We start from the raw sequence: 22,401 nt of genomic DNA, 5'->3' as shown, positions 1-22,401 counted from the left end.
CGTTCACACTTCTCCTCGTGGACGCACCCTTCTTCTTCTCCATGTTGATGATATGATCATTACTGGTGATGATCTTGAGTATATTGCCTTTGTTAGGGCTCGTCTTTGAGATCAGTTTCTTATGACTGATCTTGGTCCTCTTCGCTATTTTCTTGGGATTGAGGTTTCCTCCACTTCTGATGGCTTTTCTATCTCTCAGAAAAAGTACATTCAGGATCTTCTTGCTCGTGCTGCTCTTAGGATGAGCGCACGGTTGATACTCCTATGGAGCTTAATGTTAAGTTTCGTCCTACTGATGGTGATCCTCTTCCTGATCCCACACGTTATCGCCATCTTGTTGGGAGTCTTGTTTATCTTGCTGTCACTCGTCCTGATATTTCTTATCATGTTCATATTCTGAGTCAGTTTGTCTCAGCTCCTACCACCGTTCACTACAGTCATCTCCTCCGTGTTCTTCGTTATCTTCGTGGCACGATCACTCGTCGCCTTTTCTTTCCTAGTTTCAGCTCTCTCCAGCTCCAGTGCTACTCGGATGCCACGTGGGCGAGTGATCCTATTGATCGTCGTTCACTTTCTGCTTACTGTGTGTTTCTTGGTGGTTCGCTTGTTGCTTGGAAGACGAAGAAACAAGTAGCGGTTTCCCGTTCGAGTGTTGAGGCTGAGTTGCGGGCTATGGCTTTGTTGATTGCTGAGGTGACCTAGTTACGGTGGTTGTTTGCAGATTTTGGGGTCTCTGTTACGACACCCACTCCACTTTTGTCTGATAATACAGGTGCTATCAGTATTGCACGTGATCCGGTCAAGCATGAGCTGACCAAGCATATTGGTATTGATGCTTTTTATACACGTGCTCAAATGCAGGATGAGGTTGTTGCGGTTCATTATGTGCCTTCAGATTTGCAGCAGTTGGCGGATTTTTCTTTACAAAGGCACAAACTCGAGCGCAGCATGACTTCTTACTCTCCAAACTCAGTGTTGTGGATCCACCATGAGTTTGAGGGGGGTGTTAGAGTATATATATGTATATCTTTATATTGTAGTTTCCACATATGTTAGGGGGCTTCCTGCATATTTGTGCCTGTACATGTACTATATATTGTGGCCTTTGGCCCCCTGGTAATACAATAAGCATATTGCCCTAACAAATGTAAAGCTCCAGGGTATAGGGTAAATGCCTTCATGTCTTAGAAAGTTATATTTCCATTACACCATTTGCAGTGCAGTAAAACAGATATCTGATTACAGAAGGACAAATGCCACACGATAACAAAATTTACTGCTAACTTGTACTATCCATTGGTCATACAATCCATTAAGAGAGCATGCAGAATAAATATATTAGCTGAACTAGGAATAATGCGGAAGAAATATAGAATCCACTACGAGAGCATGCTTCAAAATACAGATGTGAACACCTTCCATTATACATCAGCCTTCTGAAAAATAAGGATGCCTGATAGTTTAGGAACCAGTGATGAAACAGATGATGGTCCAGACAATACCAAATAAGTCATTTCCAGTAAGCATTCTCTGAAGTCCCTTAACTAGTATTGTTACAATATTCTGAACAACCAATCATATATCTAACACAATTCCACAATTGTACTAAAGAGTTAAGGACAATTTAAATTGCAAAACTATGTAACATTTACAACAACAGTATATAGATCATCTAAAGGACAAAGGAAGAACCTCGATCATAATGAGAGCAAGAAATGTGGGAAGCCAGATCATCATAAAAGGATTGACACCAATCAAATGGTCCTCTTTTGTTTGATACACGTTACACAGTGTCCTACACTTGATATCCAAGTGGAGTAGGCATCCACCCATCTCCAAAAACAGAAAGTCACCATAGTCCACCACTTGCCTTGTGAGAAGAAGAAGAGTATGCTCATCTGACAACCTCAAATTAACACACATCTCACGCAAGCAAATAATATCCACCAGCAACCAGTTGTCTCCCTTGTGCAGCCAGGCGTAAAGTTCAAGCTCCTCCAAGTGGATGAGATATACACCGGAAGCATCAGCAGCCCGTGCCAACATGGCGGTGCCGCTTTCACCATGCTCCAGGCCTTGTGGAAGCTGAATTGTGAAGAGAATCGAGGCCATCAAATCCTGGACAATGATGTCGCTCAGGCCCGCCGGTATATAAATTTTGTTGCCGACAAGCACAGACCTTGGCTCGAATAGCGGGCGAGGGAGTCGATCTATGGCCAAGGGATGATGTGGGATCCAGAAACCATCTTGCAGGGCATATAGGTACACCATGAGTTCTAGTTCGTCGTCGTCCATAAAATCCACATACAAGTAGAAGGAGGACACGTAGATTGATCACGTAAATCATTAGCCACGTAGATGGAGTATGCTCAATACGTGGCTAATGATTTACATCTAAGCATCCAAGTAGTCAACATACCGGAAGTATTCTTCCCACCACATGAAACGAAGATCTGAGTGGCATAAGAATACTGCTCCAGTTACATAGCCATCGTAATTTCCTAATGAATTTATCCATTAGAAGTTACGAAAGAGACATCTAGAACTGCTACTAGCTTCTAAAGGAAATGCAGCTCACAACTGCTTGTCGTTGATACCACCCTAGTTTCTCACAAGTCACAACATAGATACCATCCATCACCTTCCTGTTTTGTTTTTCTTCTTCATGTGGCATTACTGTGTCAAGCGAAACATATCAAAGTTCAGGATGGAGATACACTTTTTTTTGAGGAATGGATGGAGATAGACTTAAGTATTAGAATATCATATGGACATACAAAGAAAAGTAGCCACTTCACTGATAGTCAAATATTATGTACGCTGGTAATTCAAAAAGAATTGTTCCTACAAAGTATTTTCCTAAGCTCCAGGGTATAGGTTAAAGCCTTCATATTTCAGAAAGGTAATATTTCCTGTATACAGTTTGCAGTCCAGTAAATAAACCACTGGTTATAGAAGGTCAAATGTCACCAAAGCACAACTTACCAACAGTTAACATGTGATGTCCACTAGTCATACAAATATATATCAGAATCAGGAATCATGAATACAAAATGTACAATCCACTAAGCAATAGCATGTATCAACACAGAGATATGAAACATTTTTTCATGTCCCATTATACATTATACATTCACATTCTGAAAAAAGAACACACCGTATGCTTTTATAAGTCATATTTTTAATTTGCACTTAAGAACACCTGATAGTTTAGAAAACAGTGATGCAGCAGAATGAGGGTCAATACTAAAATACCAAACAAAGTCAATTTTCAGCACCACTTCAAATTACAGTAATGAGGTTTCCGTACCACTTCAATTTATGATCCTACAGCAAACATTGTCTACTGTCGCTTAACTAGTATTGTTAAAATATCCTAAGCAATCAATCATACAACCAATAAAAAACAGAAAAATTATGCTGAACAGTGGCGAAAATACACTGCAAAACTATGTAACCTCAACAAGAGTAGTGTACAGATAATCTAAAGGCCAAAAGACAAACCTTGCAGGATCATACTTGAGTGCAGGAAATGTGGGAGGCCAGATCATACTAAAAGGAACTGGTCTTCTTTGGAGAGGGCTTGACTGAAACTGCAGCAATGGCCGGCCTGCAGTAATAACACTGGCCGGGTCGTGGCTCGTGGACACACATCTCTCAGGGCACCGCGACAGCGGGCTGTGCTCTGTATAGCCTTTCCACCCACTGCCGTACGAGGCGATGAAGACGCTGCCGTTCCGGCATTCATGGATGATGTTCGATACGCTCGCGCGTCCAAGACGAAGCTTGCGTGCCGGATGACGGCAGCGAGCTCCGGGGGCTGAGGCAGCATCGGGACGAAGGATGGCGATCGAATCCCCAGTTCCTCGATGTAGAAGCCGAGGAGGCGGGGCGGGTGGAGCTCCCGGAGACGGCGGAGGAAGGCGCGGTCGGAGGCGTGCCCTAGCCAGCGCTTGCAGACGAGGGCGGAGCGGACGAGGGTGGTGAGGAAGCCGACGCGGAGGAGAATCTTGATGAGGAGGTCGTCGTCGTCCAGCACCTTGGATACGCCCGCCGCCGCCGCCGGCTGCCTGTGTTGACTTCCGTGGTTTGGGCAAGCTAGGAGAAAGGGGATCAAGGAAGGAACAGATAGCTGATGCTGACCTGAAAGAGAAGTCTAGGGTGTGTTTGGATCGCTACCAAACTATCTCCTACTAAATTTTTTTCATGATTATCAAAAGATTGGTTCTTATTCGAATAATTGTCAACTTTTTGGCAAATGGTCTACTACCAATTTTAGTTCATATTTTTAGGGGATATACATGCTAATATTAAATAACTTGTCGGCAAGAATAGCTCAACAAAATCTTTATTAGCTAAAATTTTGTGAGGGTAATCTTGGACACAAACCAAAAACACCCTTCGCTCGTATATCTAAACTATTGCGGCCCATGTAAGCAGATCAAACCTAGTTTTAAAGATAGGGACGGGAGAATCTCAAAATTAAAGGTTTATAATTTAGATGAAAGGTTTTCAAGATATTTTGATTTGAAAAATTGACTCTTTAGAAAAAAAAAAGTCATCCCACCTTTTATGTAGCCTTCTTTCATCCATTCCTCCAGTTTGTTTCTCCTTGCGACAAGTGTCATGCGTAGACCAATTTCGGTTAATGTTTTTGCACCACGTTAAGCAACATATCAGATGCACAACGCGCGTACATCCTTTCACTGGCGTAGAAGATGGTGTCTGGTTTATTAAAGAAAACCCGGCGAAAACCGACACACTCAGAGCCGGTCCCGTCCGAACACCAACACAATAGAGGCACGCCCACGCTCGTTGGCAACACATCGAAGACCACCAAAGCATGACAACCAAACTAACACAACTAATGGTGACCCACTCTCTTGAGCTAGCCAAGCTCCCACCACTGTGGAAGAGAAGAAGCTACATCTGCTATTTGAGGAGCAGACCCAGGATGCTCTCACAGAGGTGAAGAAGTCTGGATCCACAATACCATCCACCAGAAGTGGTGTCCGACATGCCGACGACCAATGTCGAGAGTCACCTCATCGTCCACACGACACAAGGGCAAGCACCCTCAAAGTTGTCGAGCACTAGAAGACGACGCTCCAACATTATGCTACTACACTGCGCATTGTGTGTCAACCAAGACCACCACCTTTCGGGGTCGCCGTCTAGACTTACCACCGCTTGCTCTCGAGTCAACACCACACGAACCGACAACCCGCAGCCCAAGCTACACAGGGCAATCGGTCGTAGACCACGGCCATGCCACAAACTCATTTGGATTGTTGCCCCGACATGAAGTCTGACGGTTTCCTATAGGACACGTCTGATAGATGACTATGCTGCCACCCCCATGGTAAAGGTCGCCACAAGCCACCCAAGACGTTACAAGCTACATCCCTCTACCATAGAGTTGCTGTCGCACATCCTTATAGGGTTGCAGCCCCAGCTCTTTGCATCCTACTCCAGGTTGCCACCTTATCCACCATCCCCACCGGCACGACGACACTTCCCGACAAGCAATCTACTATCGCCCAGCGAAGGTCATGCTCTCCAAGAGGATGCCCCAAGGAAGGAAGCGACGAGACCGCTGCCGTCACCCGCTACGGGCAAGGCTAGAACTTCGTTTTTCACCCGAAGACCACTAAACCTCGATGGAAAGAGAGGTAGGATCCCCCATGCCTCCAGGAAGGGAAACGACGTCCTGGGACATCACCCTCGTCGGCACCGACCCGAGTAGGGGGCTGAGTTTTCACCTGGAACTTGCACACCCTCCCACCAAGGACTACCATATAGGCAGGTAGCCGAAGCTTAGTAGGTCGGCCAGTCTCAAACATTCATGTTCAGGACCTAGACTCCATCTTAGGCGATTTTCCCATCCCACTTGAATGTTTAGCTCAGACGTGTTTGGTTCATGATTTTGTAACGTACCTTTCTTGACAATGTTGTAACGTAACTTGATAACGTTGGTGACAACTTCCTTTAAAATAAATTTGTTTCAACTTATCTGTAATTAGATTCCTTGTAAACAAATCCCACCCCTATACAAATTCGATACCGGTAACAGATCGGGTTGCCCAGCAGAGTCTCTCCCTTCACGTTCTGCTTGTCTCCTGCATCGAGCCCGCGTCCACCAACCAATGAGTGCCGGTAGTGGTACAAGACGGCAACCCGCCCTTCGACCTCCCCTTCTTCACTAGCAGCGGCGGGGCGAGGAGGAGCTTCTTCCATTGATCCCTTATCCTCATGTTTTGAGTTGCCTTGGATCCCTTCCTCTAGATCTTTGTTTAGATTAGGGAACTTTTTGGTATTTCATGGCGTTCATGATCTGCTAAAGAGTTGTGATGTCTCCCTAATTCCCTATCCCTTTCCGTTACCTATGTGAACCAAAATTTCCCACTCTTAACACACTCTACCGGTTGCGAAAGCGCCCCTGCAAGTTACAGGATGCCCAGCAAAATTCGACCGTTGCCTGCCTCACTAAAGTTGCCGACCGTTGGGCGGACTCGCACGGCTTAAGGGGAAGCCGCCGCCGCGCTTACCAAAAACCAACACAGGATCATCACGCTTCGATCTACCATCCTTCCTTTTCTGCCTTCCGATCTCACATCTACCCCAAACTTTCCAAACCAAGCCGAAGCTTCCAATCCAAATGGCGGAGCCCCTGAAGAACGACGCCCACGTCGTGGAGATCCCGGTCACCGGCGACGGGGCCGGCGCGTTCCTCGGCAAGGCGGCGGCGCCGGGGCACCACCACCCGCTGGGCGAGATCGCCGACAGCGGGGGCCACCTGCTGCTGCTCAAGCTGTGGCAGCGGGAGGAGTCGCGCCTCACCCGCCGCGCGTGCGCGCTCGAGGCGCTCATGGACGCGGCCCGCCGGGACGCCTTCTACCTCTGCGCCGCCTTCCTCGCCCTCCACGGCCTCTCCCTCGCGCTCCTCTTCGCCGCCTCCGTCGCCGCGGGGACCCCCTCGCGTGCCTGCGGGAGGTGGTGGGCGCCCTCGTCCCTCTCCCTGGCCGCCTCCCTCGCGCTCGCCGCCGCCGTGCAGCTCCGGGTCTGCGCCTACTGGCGCGCCGCGCGGCGGCTGCGGCGGGAGCGCGGCGACGCCCGGGCACTCGCGCGGTGCGTGCAGGAGCTGCGCCTCAAGGGCGCGTCCTTCGACCTCTCCAAGGAGCCGCAGTGCGGGCTGACCAGGGCCAACTGCGCCAGCGTCGAGGGCGCCGGGGCGTGGGGACCGCTCCAGTGGTGCTACCGCAACGTCGTCACCGCCTGCCTCCTCGCCGTCGCCGCCGCCGCCTTGCCCTTCGGCAAGCTCATCCTCTGCGCGTAGAAGTAGAACAGAGCCTAATCCAAGTTTTGGGTGAGTTCAATTTGCTTCCTACTTGCAGGTTCGCAAGCTTCCTCGTGAGTTGATTCGGGCGAAACGAGAGAGAGGGGAACGCGTGGCTTGTTTGCATAGGACAGATCACTGCTTGTGCTCCCATGATAAATTCACAACATTGTTTTTCTTCGCCGTCAGAGGGCCTACACTTTGTAACAATTCATAATTTCTTTGTATGATTATTAATTCACAACTCAAAATGAAACAGATTTACACATCGTTCAGTTCCTCAACTGCCGTTTTGATTCAGGCAGATTGTAAAGAAAGAACAAACGTTTAGTAATCTTGATGCTCTGCTTTTAGTCAGGTTGTAATGCAAACTTGGCCGCAAATGTATTCAGTTTTCTAGGGCTGCATGAGCCAACACAATTCTCCCTGCAATCCTGATCCTGCGGTTTTGACAGCTCCAGATTCTGGTTTCTGCATGCTATATTGCAATATGCAAGTGATCACTCCACAACAGGGCAAATTCCATGTGCATCAGAATCAATGCAGCACTATATGTGAATCTAAGCTAAACACTCATTTCCCCTACTTTATTAGTAAAACCACAATCAATGTCGACGATGTGCCAATTCCCAGCCACGGATAATATAGGCGTTCCATCACTCAGATTGATTTACAGGAGTTTACCATTGTGTAGTTCTAGGATGAATACAAGATTTTGCAAAGCCCCTTTCATGCATAGGGTGGGTCTTATGTCGGCCTGCAGCCATTTCCTGGTGCCAAGAGCAGTTATGCTTTCCACATCTGCCCTCGCCGGACCATGCCATTCGTGGTCAGTTGATGGTGAAGTGCCCGCTCCTTTCCGAGGCTGCCATGGCGGCCAGTCCGGCCCCGCCGCCTGCTGCTACGGCTCCCCACGCCGACTAGCTCGTCCATGAGGCCTCCATCCCGGAGCAGCTGGTGCAAGCTGCCCACGAGCTCGTTCCTGAGGCCTCCATCTCGATCCAACGGGTTCAAGCTGCGCTCGACCATGCCTTCAGTCTGTCGGGCCACACCACTCCGTCCACAAATTGGTGTGTCCTCTTCGACCCTTCCTGCTGGGATGGGCAGCTGCCTCTCATGCTCATCCACCACCACAACGAGCGCCCTTGCCATCAGCTCGTTCAGTCTAGGCGTGGCATGTGTCACGCGGCTTCCGCTTCCCTGGCATTGAAGAACCGTTCTCCCCTCTTGCTTGGCTTCATGGGAGATGCCATCGCTGCCATGAAGCTGGGCATTGGGCAGCGCGATCTGCCATGGGCCACTCCGGTGCAACAATTGTTGCCAATTTGGCCACAAAGCCAAGTGTTGTATGGCGAGACAGGGGCGGAGCTTAGGGCAAGATAGGGCAGCTTCCCTACCTTAATTTTTGCATAAAAACTACATATATTCACTTATGTTCTTATGTGTATACAATGTTCACTATTTTCTGTAAAGTAAGTCGGACTTTTTGATCCCATGAAAACTCGGACTTAGATGTTTAAATAGGCAAACGAAAGCTTTAGAAAAGGCACACAACTCTCATGTCTTGATTTATTTTATTTGATATTATCTTCCAAAGCCTTTTGGCCATCTTAAAGAAGTAGCCTCGTGTTAGTCTCTGCTCGTCGTTGCGGCCTGTTGTGTCGGCGGCATCTTACAGCGAGGTTAGTGTTGGGGTCACAGTTCCGGTGATGCATATCATACCGAAGGTGCTTAAGCTATGTGGGAAGGCTCGATTTGTACCTTATTTGTGGCTTTGTGGTCCACACCAACATCAGTTGAACCTAGCAAGTTGCTTGATTTCGTTGGTCGTGGAGGTTTGGGTGCTGAGCTTCTCCACTCACTTCATATTGGTGTCGAGGTTGTCGCATTAGGGGCCGACGCAGTAGGTACGTCGGCACCTATTTCGGGAGCTCTCTTTGCCAAAAAAAAAATCTGACTTTCTCACCAGCTTGGAGGCTGATAATCCTGGATGTGGCAAAACTATTGGGTGCCTTTTGAAGGAGAAGGCAATTAGGAACAAAAGTAAAAAAGTGGGTTCTAGATCATTGAAGAGCAAAGCCAAGAAGAGTGATGCCTTAAGGAAAGCGTCTATGGCTGCTTGAAGAATATCCTCTTCTGGGGTTGCTAGATCATTGAAGAGCAAAGCCAAGAAGAGTGATGCCTTAAGGAAGGCGTCTATGGCTGCTTGAAGAATATCCTCTTCTGGGGTTGCCGAATGGGTCTGAGTTATTTGTTTTGTTAGTGTTGAAGTGTTTGTGGTGTCTCTTTGTGGCTTCTTGTGTTGGTTAGAGTGGGTGAAACCGTGTTGTTTGGGTCCCTGTTAGACTTTGTTGTAGGTGTGTGGGTGTGTTGTTTATGGAGACTTCGCCCGTTTTCGTCTAGTTTTCTCCTAAAAACGAGACACTATCTTCTTGATTAATAGATGAAGCAAAGTTTTTGCCTCGGTTTAAAAAAATATGATGCTCATAGCAAGTGTAGCTAGCAAAGAAGGAGCAAAGCCTTAAGATGCATGCATACGTGTGCCATTAACTCTGCAAGTCTTAGGCTGCTCATAGTGGGAGTAACATAGCTAGTAACATCACACATCTCAAAACATTTTGGTGACATGGCATACCAATAAATGAATAAAGAGAGTGAAGTGGTAACTAGCTATGTTACCATAACATCACACACTACAAGACAAAATAAGTCTACAACATAATAAATGATACAATGCATGACACCACATATAAGTTACTACCCACTATGGAGATAGTAACTTAGACTAGTAACATGACATATGTTACTAGTTTAAGTTACTCCCCACTATGACTAGCCTTAATAATGCCAAAAAAAAAACTTAACTGGTGTATTGTGAAATGTGCGGTGCCTGGAACACAGTTCTCCTACACTTCCAGGAAAAAAATCCAGAATTAGATTAAAAATTAACCAGACCTCTTTAAATAGGAATCTATTTTCTAAATGGCTTTTATTATGACTTCTTAGCGTGACAAAATATGCATTGTAATGCTAATTGAGATTCTCCTTCATTTCTTTCAACTGATGTATTCACTACCTCAGGAAATGAAATTTCGTTCCAGTTTAGGCATATTTAACTTCCAAGAACAGATAGTCAGATTCATGGTTTCCTTTTGGACTTCAAGTACTGTTTCCCATGCTGTAGTCAGATCGAATGCTAATTTGGTCTGTCTTCAAAGGTATTCAGTTTACGAAGGCAAGAGCCTTTGGGCGAAGAAAAGAAATGAATTCTAAGTGACACAAAAACAATTCTCACTGCAATGCACCTCAAAACTTCTTGAAAGAACTCCAAAATTTTGATTCAGCGTGATCATTTTTTTCCAAGCAAAAGAATGCAAGGGATCATCACTCCATAACTTCAAAATTATGAAGCAGCCACACCACTACATCAGTATATCTGCATCTTAGACAAACACTAGCTAAAATAACAACTCTACAAGAGTTTCTATGACTTGCCAATTCACAACCCTGAACAATTCTGATGAGATTGATAAAAGGTGAACTGCCTGAGATGTTCAGGCTGGGGTATCTGGTCCTTTGCGGACAAAGAACAATTAATCGATCTGTTACCCCAAATGCCCCAAGGAACAAGTAACTCGAAGAGAATAAAAACAAATGATATAAAGTTAGACAAGTTAAAGTGTCAGAAGTTTGCACTGTCAATAACCTAGTCCTAGGATGCAGAACAAATTTTAAAAATAAAACCAAGAATCACATTAACTACAGAAAATTCAACTTCAGTGCCTAAAACCATATGACATCACAGACTGTCACATATGCATGACTAAATTTTATGAATGTAATAAATCCAGTTACCAAAAAGAGAAGATATAATCTTCTAAACTTCATGAGCCATTATACACTATCAAACAATTGTACCAATTGAACATGTATCTGATTATCCAAAGATCGAACGCAGCCACCATACCAATCAAACATATGTACACAAAGAACTGGCTCACAATCGTTGTACTATTTGACTTCCCAATCTACCAAGGCATAACGAGATTATTACAGGGAATATACATGAAGCCATTTCACTGCAAATGAAGATGGGTAAGAATGATCCCAAAAAATAAAAATGCCACAAGATAATTATGCTACAAGTTAGGCGTGTATGAGCATCATACAATCTGCCTCAATCACAAAAACCTCGCCCAATCCTTGAATTGAATCGATTACTACCAGAGGAGGCCACTCAAATGATCACAACATCTTCAAGTTCTTATGAGGCAAGAAACAAACAAAACCGCATTAAAGAAACAGAAGAATCTTAACTTAAAACCGCTAAATCATATAGACGCTAGTGCGGCTGGATGTGGCAGAGTCATGCCAGACTAACAAATGCATGAGTAAGTTTATATCATACGGAGAAGAGTAATACATATACACAAAAGCTAAAAATTTACACTGAGGAGATCTAGTCACATGAACTTCAAGAGTATACACTACGAAACAACAGTACTAGTTTAGCATTTATATGAACAGTAAACATATACACAAAAGCTAAAAATTAGACAAAGATCTGGCTCGGTACCATTTGAGTTTCCATCCTAAAAGCAACAACAAGATCATAGTTGCAGTGTATAAATGAAGCTATTTGGCTGCCGATGAAGCTGAATAACACTGATTGAAGCACGCGACAAGATAATTAATGTTAACGGTTAGACATGCATGATACAATCTGCTGTGACCTTGTGGAATCCTGGAATTGAATCAGCCCTCCTACCAGAAGAGGGAGGGCATCTCAAATGATGACAACATCTTCCAAGTTATTATGCGGCGATCGAGCGAACAAACAAACATAGTAGCCATGCAGGCACTAGAGAGCAGCAACAACAACATAATCTTATCTTAACTTAATAAAACCGCTAGAGGCATAATAGACATATGAAGATGTAATTATTACTGCTGCGGGACGTAGTAGTAGCCCATGCCGTCTGCGGTGGGCATGCCGGCGGCCGGGTGCTGCATCCCCGCTGCGACGGCGGCCTCGGCGTCCTTGGCCTCGTCCCTGGGCACGATGTCGACGAGGAAGTCGAAGACCTCGGTGCGCGCGATGGCGGCTGCGATGTCTGACTTCTGCAGCGTGCGGCGCTTGTTCTCCTCGGCGTGCGCCCATCCGCGGTGCGTGAGCTCGAGGATGAACATCTCGCACGCGCGCGCGAAGACGACGGGCGCCTCGGCGGCGATCATGCGGACGTCCTCGTCGGCCTTCATGATCTTCTTGATGCGGGCGAGGGGCAGGTTGTGGTTCTTGAAGTCGGTGGTGGCCTCGATCTCGCGGTACTGCTCGGCCCAGAAGGCCTGGAGCTGCTGCATCTGCTGCTGCGCGGCGGCCTGCTGCGAGGCGGCGGAGACGGCGGGGGGCGGCGGCGGGGGAGGCGCGTAGAGCGCCGGCGCGTGCGGGTAGCCGGCGGCGGCGGCGGCGCCCGGGTAGACGCCGGGCGGCGGGTACCCGACGGGCGCGCCCAGCACGGGGGCCGGCGGCGGCGGGGTGGTGGATTTGGGCTCCATTCCGGCTAGGGTTTGGGGGATTGGGGTAGTGGTGTGGAGAGAGGAAGTGACCCTGGATTGGTTTGCTGATGCTGCAGGTGATGCGGAATGGGAATGGAGAAAGAGGATTGTCGATCTGGGGGATTTATTAGAGTTTGCTTTCGGGATTAATTTCAGAGATTAAGACGAGACTGTGTGCGTGGCGAGCCAGATAACCACTTACTGTAGTACCATTTCCAAGGGTAGTAGGGGTAGCAGCTGGCAGTGACCGACGTGTGGCGTATAGTGCAGGGTTAAATATCTGCCGTCAACATCGCATTAACGCTGACTAAGACGACAGCGAACGCCACCTAGGTTATCTTCGGGTCTAAATGTTCATAGTTTACTCTATCTTCACAAAGATTAAAATTAAAGTGAGTGGCATCTAGGATTGGTTTTCTCCATTTCTAACTTTCTGTCTGGCAACTGCTTTTTTGTGTGTGGGATGGACATCAGAATAATTTAAAATAATACACCTTTATATCATGATCCTGAATTTCACTTTTTACCTTGTAGTTGTATATTTTTTGACACGTAATACCCCTTTTACTGGAATTTCTACCCCAAATATTCCATCTAAGAGACTATAAACACAATTTTATCCAAGTTTAGCACCCAATGAGCTCCTTTCCGCGTAACCGGGGGCACCATTACTGCTTGACACATGTCTCCCATGTTGAGCGCCACCTCATGTGCCTAGTTAGTGCTTCCTCTTTCCTGGATTGGCCCAACCCCTTCTTCCCAACCAGGCCCCTACGCCTCCAACCACCTTGCCGAAGATTGATAGAAGAGGGAGAGGAAAAGGTGGTCTCCCCGAGCATGAGCCTGAAACCACGGTCGAGAACGCAATGATGAACCAGGGCCGAGCCGAAGATGAGGCCGACGCGGCTCGCCACGATGGCATCGGTGGAGGCTCGGAGGAAAATTTAGGGTGGTGCGGGTGTAGGGTCGCTGGACATAGGGTTTAGGTGGGGGTCATCGGTGCCGAAGAAGGAGGTGGTGGGCGGCGTAGAGGGATGGCATGGTGGCGGGGACGGACCGGCGGAGGAGGTGCTTTGGGCAGGGTGGGGTGGCAAGGCGGCGAGGGAGCGACGTCGGCCACGAGTGGCGGTGGCCGGCAGTTCGGCCGGTTCCGACGGCGGGGGTGTTGAAGGCCCGGCCGCGTGATGGGTACGTGGGCGAAGCGGGTCTTGAGTTCGGCGGTAATTCTCTTCATCCTCCTCTCCAGCCGGCAGCAGTGTTCCTCCATCTCCTCTTCTTCTTCCCTCTGTTCTAACCAAGCTACAGGAGCTGTCGGAAAATCGCCCGGGTACATGGTCACCCGGAAGATAGCAACGCCCGTTTAGCACTTTTTTTTTGTTAGATAGGGCTGCCAGCCTGCCATGTTATCGTCGTTGTCACGAGAAAAAATGTGTGAATATTGGAGAACATAATCTATGATCGTGTCTAGACTTGTCTTATCCATCTGCTCCATTCCTCGTCGTTGTTCTCATAATTTTTTAAGCCCGATCATGTCCTCACGCCTTGCCACATTTTAAAATTACAGTGAGTGGGATCTAGGATTGGTTTTCTCCCTTTGTACCTATTTTTCTTTAAAATTTACTCTCTTCGTTTGATATTAATTGTTTCTGATTTAGTAAATTTTATATTAAATCAGTGAAAACTAATAAGAGACGAAGGGAGTATAACAATTCTAGAAAGTATAACTGTTGTGGGTATACTTTATGGGTATATCAACGGCATGGCCTAGATCCGGCAAGCCCGGGTGGCCCATAATTGGTGGTGAGGCATGTGGCCCATCGGGCGGCCCAGTTGCTGTAGATCCTGAAGGATGAAGTCCAGCCCAGGAACAGGAAGCCGGATCTCAACCGACCTACGAAGGAGGCCGGATCCGTGACAGCCCATGAAGTATCCGGATCCAGCAGTATTTGGAGGAAGGCGGATCCTTGACGTACACGGCAAGACATTGTACCGTAGTTAGGCAACTTGTATTCCGGCTAGGACTCTCCATGTAAACCCTAGATCTGTGCGTCTTTATAAGCCGGATCCTGGGAGCCCTAGAGACACAACCACAACTCATTGTAACAACGCGCAAGCGCCCAGATAATTCCAGACAAGCAGCAGTAGGCCCTGTCCTCGTGCAGGTGTTCCGAAGCTGGGTAACTCGCGTACCACCGTCCCGTGTGCACTCCGCCCTATGGCCCCCACTTCTTCTCCCCCTCGTGAGGGTCCCTCCTCCGAGGTACCGTCGAATAGGCAACGACAGTTGGCGCCCACCGTGGGGCCTGCGGCGTTTGGAGGCCGGAACCAGGAGGATTCCGCCATGGGAAGCTACGACGACACGATCGCGGTGGGGCGTGTTCTTTACGCCGGAAATCTTCCGATCGTCCCTCCGGATGAGTGCTGGATTCCGGCTAAGACTAACCCCGTCAAGCTCTCCATCGTCCCAATCGGCGGCATCCACATCTTCATCGGCGAAACCGTCGATTCCGACGGGAACGCGTTGGTAAGTAACGCTGACGCGACCGCCGCTGAGCAGGACGCAGTCGCGAAGATCCGATCTGAGTCGCAGGAATTTCCTAAGGAAAATTCCGCCTTAGATCTGGAAAAATCAAAACCCACCCAATCCGCCCCTGAGCAGGAAATAATGGTGGAAGACCAATGCAGATCCGCCTGGGTCTCCGAGGTGTTAGAGAAGCAAAGGTGTCACTTCGTGCACTTCATAGCCCATACCGCCGGAGCTGCCCCTCAAGAAGTCGGAGCTGGCCCCGTGCAGGATGAGGCGCCGGAAAACGCTGTCGCTCCGGATCAGCAGGAGGCTGTCGGAGAAAGCGACGCTCCGGGTCCAGAGGGTGCCGGAAACCCTGAGGAATCAATCCTCGGCAACCTAAGCCCAATGTCCGGGGATTCCATGGACACCGAAGAATTCGATCGGAAGATAAAAGAATACGGATACGGTGAACAACCCGACGTTGAGTCCGCCCAGCCCATGCAGGTTCTCGCAACCGTGGCACAGCTGGATCAGCAGGAACCCGAAGATGAAAACACCGCCTCCGATCCGGGACCGTCCAATGTAGGATCTCTGCTAGATCGGGGACTACCATACGAAGACGTCCTATCCGCTGAAGAGATAGTCGCGCAAGCTCGCATGGATTTAGTGGCAAAATCTGCTGTCCTTAACAAACCCATAACTCCGGGCGACGTCGCAGATCCAGAGGCTTTAGAGGCCACGAGAAAGGAAATGCTGGCCACAGCCAAGAAGTTCGCCAATACCGCTGCCGCAATAATGGACGAGAGGGCAGAAGCTGCAAACTTGATGGACCGCTTTGAAAGACAGGATCGCGAAATCACTGAAACACTCGAGCACGTCAAGAGCATGAGGAAAGAGTGGGAAGTAAAGATGACCTATGCGCAGGCGGAGGCTGATCGGATCGTCAGGGAAGCAATCCCGCCCCGCAGGATCAACTTCGCCACACCTGCAGAGCAGCAGCCGCTGGAAACTCCAAAGGATAACATGCTAAAAGCTGCGGAGCTCCTGAAAAAGAAGGACGAAGAGGTTGATATCAACTACGTCCGCAAACTTGTCGCTTCAGCAATGCAGCAGCAAAGCAAGGCGGATACCTCGCGCAGGTTGGAATCCAATCCGGATCACTGTGTATCTACCGCGCAGAAGGACGCTCACGCTAATCGACATCCCGATGATGAATCGCGCACCGGATCCACGGAGCGCAGAAGAAAAGCCAGGGAACACCCAAATCCGATCCCCGTGCCGTCAAAGACGCCTCCGTCAGATCCGAAGAAGGGAAAAGATGCAATGTACACTGGTAGGAACAAGTACCGGAACCCGTCACCTCCGCCTAACGGGTACCCGTGTCCCCCACCTCCTCGCCGCCGTAGTCCAGTCGGAAACACCAGGCCCCATGGGGCCAGTGGAATCAACATCCGCGACAACATACCGCCGCCAAGGACCAGGGAGCGTACGCCGGAGCCACGTCGGAACCAGAACAACGATCGTGAGACGGAGCCCAGAAGGAGCCGGAACAACGACCGTGATCCTGAGCCTAGGAGGAGCCGGAACGCAGAGCGTGAGCCGGAGCCCCGCCGTAGCCGGAACGACGGAGGAGACTATCACCAAGGTGAAGGTAGCCATCGAAGCCGGAGCGAGCCTCGGGAAGACCGTCGGGATTCAGAAGGCGGAAGCAAAAAATCTTACAGGCCCCCTCGCAGGTCCCCTTCACCGCCACCCAGCGGCGGAGGCGGAGGCGGAGGCGGTGGCCGAAGATCCCGCTCTCGATCAAAAACCCCAGGCGGCGGCCCACGCGATGCCCGAGAACGCCTCAATGAGTACAGATCTGACTACATTGGCCCAAAATGCTTTGGCAGGATGATTCGAGAGGAACCAAAGCCAAGGATGAATCTCAAGCTACCCGGAAACCTGAAGAATTATGATGGCACGGAAAGGCCGGATACCTGGATTGAGGATTACTATAATGCTGTAACCTTCGCCGGAGGAACCCCTAACATCGCCTGCCGCATGCTTCAGCTGTACCTTGTAGGTCCAGCCCGGATCTGGCTCAGCGACCTCGAAAAGAACTCCATCTTTTGCTGGTTTGACCTGAAGAATGCTTTCGAGAAACACTTCAGGGGCACCTACAAGAGACCTGCCACAACAAGCGACCTGCAGGCATGTATCCAGAAGAAGGGTGAAACATCGAGGAATTTCCTCACCCGATGGTTGGCATGCAGAAACGAGTGCGAGAACGTTGACAACCGCACAGCAATACACGCCTTCATTGGTGGCTTGCAGCGAGGAGGACTGCTGCGGCACAAGCTGACCTGCCTGGTCAATGCAAATAAACTGACTTTGGATGACATGATCACCATCGCCAGTGATCATACTGCTGCCGATGACGACGCAGGCGGAGATCTAGCAGCTACAGCAATCCCCCTGCACCAGCAAAAGAAGAACCGTGATAACGGCAGCAGCAGCGGCACCAAGCGGAAAAACCCAGACGACCAAAAGAGCGGTGGATCCGACTTGATCGACATGGCCTTCCAGCGCGGAGGCCAAGGAGGCGGAAGAGGTCGTGGCTGCGGTGGTGGAGCTGGAAGGGGCCAGCAGCGTGGCGATGAGGTCACTGCTGCCGGAACCCGCGCCCCCCAAACTTATGAAGAGTACAGAGACATGCCTTGCCTGGCCCACCTGGATCCGGCTACAGGGAAGTCCACTCACACAAATCGCAACTGCAAGTGGGTCAATGACCTAAAATCTGACCCGGAAGCAGGATACAAGCGAGCCCGGAAGCACCGCCCACGAGGCAAAGGAGGCAAGGGCAAGAACAAGGACAAGGATGAAGATAGTTCCGAGGCGATGGACGAGGATGACGCTTCGCCGGATCCCAAAGCCGGATCTGCAGCTAAGCCTAACCCATTTGACAAAAAGAGTGCGGGCGCATACCACACCTTCCTTGGAACTCCAACAGTCCGTGCAAGCAAGTCAGCTCTCCGCATCCTGAACGCCACAGTTCCCGCTGTGCCGCAGTACGTCAGGTGGTCGGAAACTCCGTGTACATTTGACAGAAAGGATCATCCTACTGTCATTCCGAAAGAGTGCTACGCCTTGGTTGTAAGTCCCCGCATCGACGGGTATGATTTCTCCAAGTGCCTCATGGATGGAGGAGCCAGCCTAAACATCATGTACCTGGAAACTTTGGAGCGGATGAACCTTACCAAGGAACAGCTAAAGCACAGCACCACTGAGTTTCATGGTGTGGTTCCGGGTAAAAAGGCAAATTCCTTGGGCAGCATCAGACTTCCCGTGGCTTTCGGCGACGCAAATAACTTCCGCCAAGAAATGATCACGTTTGAGGTCGCGCCCTTCAAGAGCTCCTACCACGTCATCTTTGGCAGGCCCACCTACCACAAGTTTCACGCTAGAGCGTGCTACATCTACAACAAGCTCAAGATCCCGGGTCCCAAAGGTATGATTACCGTATCCGGAGACTACAAGAAGGCTCATGAATGCGAGTTAGGCGAAGCCGCCTTCGCAGAGTCTGTGATATCTGGAGAGGAGCTGCAAGGCTACAGAGCCGCGGTGGATTCGACTGAGATGCAGACCACCAAGAAGCAGATCTCTGAACAGAAGACCTCCTTCAAGGCCGCGATAGAAACCAAGAAGCACGACCTCATTGTAGGCGACCCTTCCAAGCAGGTTTCAGTCGGAGCCAACATGGACCCCAAATAGGAAGACGCGCTCGTCGAGTTCCTCCGCGCTAACATGGATATCTTCGCATGGCAACCTTCTGACATGTCCGGAGTACCTAGGGAACTCGCCGAGCACTACCTCAACATAAATCCGGGGGCTAAACCGGTGAAGCAAGCTATGCGGCGCTTTGGAGATAAGAAGCGCCGCGCCATAGGAATGGAACTAGCTAAGTTACTAGAGGCAGGTTTTGTAATAGAAGTTATCCCCACTGATTGGGTCGCAAACCTCGTCCTTGTACCCAAAAAGAACACTGAAATACTAAGAATGTGCATCAATTACTCCGGCTTGAACAAGCATTGTCCGAAGGATCCGTTTCCCTTGCCGCGCATTGACCAAGTCATTGATTCGACGGCGGGGGCGGAACTTCTGTGTTTTCTTGATGCATATTCCGGGTATCATCAGATCCGGATGAAGGAGTCTGACCAAAAGGCGACTTCGTTCATCACCCCTTTCGGCACTTACTGCTATGTCACCATGCCCTTTGGTTTGAAAAATGCAGGTGCCACCTACCAACGTACGATGCAGCGGTGCCTGAAGGACCAAATCGGCCGGAACGTGCACGCCTACGTCGACGACATCGCGGTCATGACCCGGAAAGGATCCGACTTGATCAGCGACCTCACAGAAACCTTCGACAATCTCCGCAGGTACAAGATGATGTTGAATCCGCTGAAGTGCGTCTTTGGCGTGCCAGCCGGAAAACTTCTTGGCTTCATAGTCTCTCGCAGAGGCATTGAGGTTAACCCGGAAAAAATCAAGGCAATCCTGTGTATCAAATGGCCAACTTGTCTCAAAGATGTGCAACGACTAACTGGTTGCGTCGCAGCAATCAGTAGGTTCGTTAGTCGTCTTGGCGAGAAGGCGCTACCTTTGTACAAGCTGCTGAAGAAAACAGACAAATTCGTCTGGGACGACGCAGCTGACGCAACTCTTCGGGGGTTGAAGGAAATACTCACCTCCCCACCTATCTTGGCAGCCCCAGTAGAGTCAGAGCCAATGCTCCTTTACCTGGCAGCTACCAACAAAGTCATCAGTCTCGTCATCGTGGTGGAGCGAAAGGAAGAAGGTCATGAATATGACGTCCAAAGACCAGTCTATTACATTAGCGAGGTACTGACGGAGTCAAAGCAAAGATACCCTCACTTTCAGAAGCTAGCCTATGGAGTGTTCCTAGGCAGCCGGAAGCTGAGACATTACTTCCAAGAGCACCCAGTAAAAGTCGTGAGCAAGGCTCCGCTATCGACGATTCTCAACAACGCTGACGCAATAGGACGTACGGCAAAATGGGGCATCGAATTATCCGCCTTCGACATCGCTTACAAGCCTAGGACTGCGGTTAAATCCCAAGTCTTGGCAGATTTCGTTGCAGATTGGACAGAAGCTCCGGATGCAAGTCTGGAGCCGGAACCAGAAACATGGGTCATGCACTTCGATGGATCCAAGCAGCATCAAGGCTCAGGAGCCGGAGTCACCCTAAAGTCCCCTACCGGAGAAGAACTGCAGTATGTTCTGCAGATCCACTTCGAAGCTACAAACAATATGGCGGAATACGAGGCTCTACTACACGACCTACGCATCGCTAAGGAAATCGGGATCAAGCACATTATATGCTGTGGAGATTCCGACCTGGTGGCACAACAAGTAGCCGGAACGTGGAACGCCAGAAACTCCGTCATGGCGGCCTATAGAGACGAAGTTGACGAGATCGCTAAGTGCTTCCTCGGATACAAAGTCAAGTACGTCAGGAGAGACGATAACGCAGCGGCAGACATGCTATCCAAGCTCGGATCCTGCAGGAAGCAAATTCCGCCTGGCATTTTCCTGGAGCACCTACGGATACCCTCAGTTAAGGGTGTTAACCCGGAAAATCCAGAAGTGGCAGTATCTCCGGCAAAGGAAGTGATGGCTATCATTCCGGCTTGGACCCAGCCTTTCCTGGACTATCTCATTGATTAGAAGTTGCCGGAGGACGAGGTCCTAGCACGACAGATCATCAGACGAGCAAGATCCTACACAATCATTGATGGACAGCTCTACAAACGAAGCGCAACGGGAGTTTTCCTCAAATGCGTCTCCAGTCAAGATGGCATTGAAATACTTAGAGAGATCCACGCAGGGGATTGCGGGCATCACGCCGCTCCCAGGTCCCTCGTTGCCAAAGCTTTCCGGCTAGGATTTTACTGGCTCACAGCTAAAGAAGATGTTGACAAGTTGGTAAAAACCTGCCGAGGTTGTCAGTACTATGCTACTCAACCAAATGCTCCAGCCCAAGAGCTGAAGACCATCCCTATCACCTGGCCGTTTGCGGTCTGGGGGCTCGATATGGTTGGTAAGTTAAAGAAATCATCTCCTGGCGGTTTTGAGTACCTCTTGGTCGCTATTGATAAATTCAGTAAGTGGATCGAGGCAAAGCCAGTGAGAAAGGCCGACGGTGCTACGGCACTCAAATTTGTCTGCAGTCTCGTGACGAGATTCAGCATCCCGCACAGCATAATCACAGATAATGGCACAAACTTCGCTCAAGGAGAATTGAAGGATTACTGCCATGACATGGGGATCCGACTAGACTTGGCATCAGTGGCTCATCCACAGTCCAATGGTCAGGTCGAAAGAGCTAATGGACTCCTCTTATCCGGAATAAAGCCACGCCTTGAAGAACCGCTGCGCCGCGCAGCCGGAGCTTGGGCTGAGGAGTTAGACTCCGTCCTGTGGAGTTTACGAACTACCCCCAACAGGTCAACAGGATTCACTCCGTTCTTCCTAGTATACGGATCCGAAGCCGTGCTCCCCTCCGACATCATCCATGATTCACCGCGAGTTTCCGCCTATGATGAAGAAACCGCTGACGAGGCCAGACAGCTATCTGTGGACCTGATCGAATAAGCTCGGAACTTAGCAGACCAACGCTCCACCATTTACCAGCAGAAGCTCCGGCGTTATCATAGCCGTCGAGTCCAGAATCGCTCGTTCATGGCCGGAGACCTGGTTCTCCGCCTTCGCCAGGTGAAAGATCACAAGTTGCAATCTCCATGGGAAGGACCTTTCGTCGTTAGCAAAGTGCTTCACAATGGATCGTACTACCTTGTCGATTTCCGAGAGCTAAAGGATAGACCTGCTAACTGGCGCCGGAAACGCAAAAGGGAGGATCCGGGTGACATCTACGACGAAACAGAGCGTCCTTGGAACATTGCACAGCTACGTCCTTTCCACACTTAGCATAGAGTTA

General features: G+C 49.4%; 2 protein-coding genes and 1 long non-coding RNA gene across 3 annotated transcripts; 1 reads left to right on the top strand and 2 right to left on the bottom strand.

Annotated features, from left to right (window-relative positions):
- Window positions 1–1,434: 1,434 nt before the first annotated feature.
- On the bottom strand, window positions 1,435–4,172 carry LOC127316945 (uncharacterized). The gene is made up of 2 exons (XR_007860720.1): window positions 3,505–4,172; window positions 1,435–2,676 (listed from the first exon to the last, which is right to left on the bottom strand). It is a non-coding gene; the product is annotated as an uncharacterized lncRNA (long non-coding RNA).
- A 2,282-nt stretch (window positions 4,173–6,454) lies between these two features.
- Window positions 6,455–7,609, top strand: LOC127316946 (uncharacterized). The gene has a single exon (XM_051347427.2). The coding sequence runs from the start codon at window positions 6,659–6,661 to the stop codon at window positions 7,334–7,336; it is 678 nt and encodes a 225-aa protein (XP_051203387.1). The 5' UTR covers window positions 6,455–6,658; the 3' UTR covers window positions 7,337–7,609.
- Window positions 7,610–12,005: 4,396 nt separating this feature from the next.
- LOC127316947 (nuclear transcription factor Y subunit C-6-like) lies at window positions 12,006–13,061 on the bottom strand. Its single transcript, XM_051347428.2, has one exon. It carries the CDS (start codon window positions 12,890–12,892, stop codon window positions 12,281–12,283), a length of 612 nt encoding a protein of 203 aa, XP_051203388.1. The 5' UTR covers window positions 12,893–13,061; the 3' UTR covers window positions 12,006–12,280.
- Window positions 13,062–22,401: the final 9,340 nt, after the last annotated feature.

The sequence above is a fragment of the Lolium perenne genome, chromosome 7 (genome assembly GCF_019359855.2).
Source record: "Lolium perenne isolate Kyuss_39 chromosome 7, Kyuss_2.0, whole genome shotgun sequence".
Lineage (NCBI taxonomy): Eukaryota > Viridiplantae > Streptophyta > Magnoliopsida > Poales > Poaceae > Lolium > Lolium perenne.
Note: the sequence above shows the minus strand (reverse complement) of the source record. Positions and strands in the feature narration are given on the sequence as shown.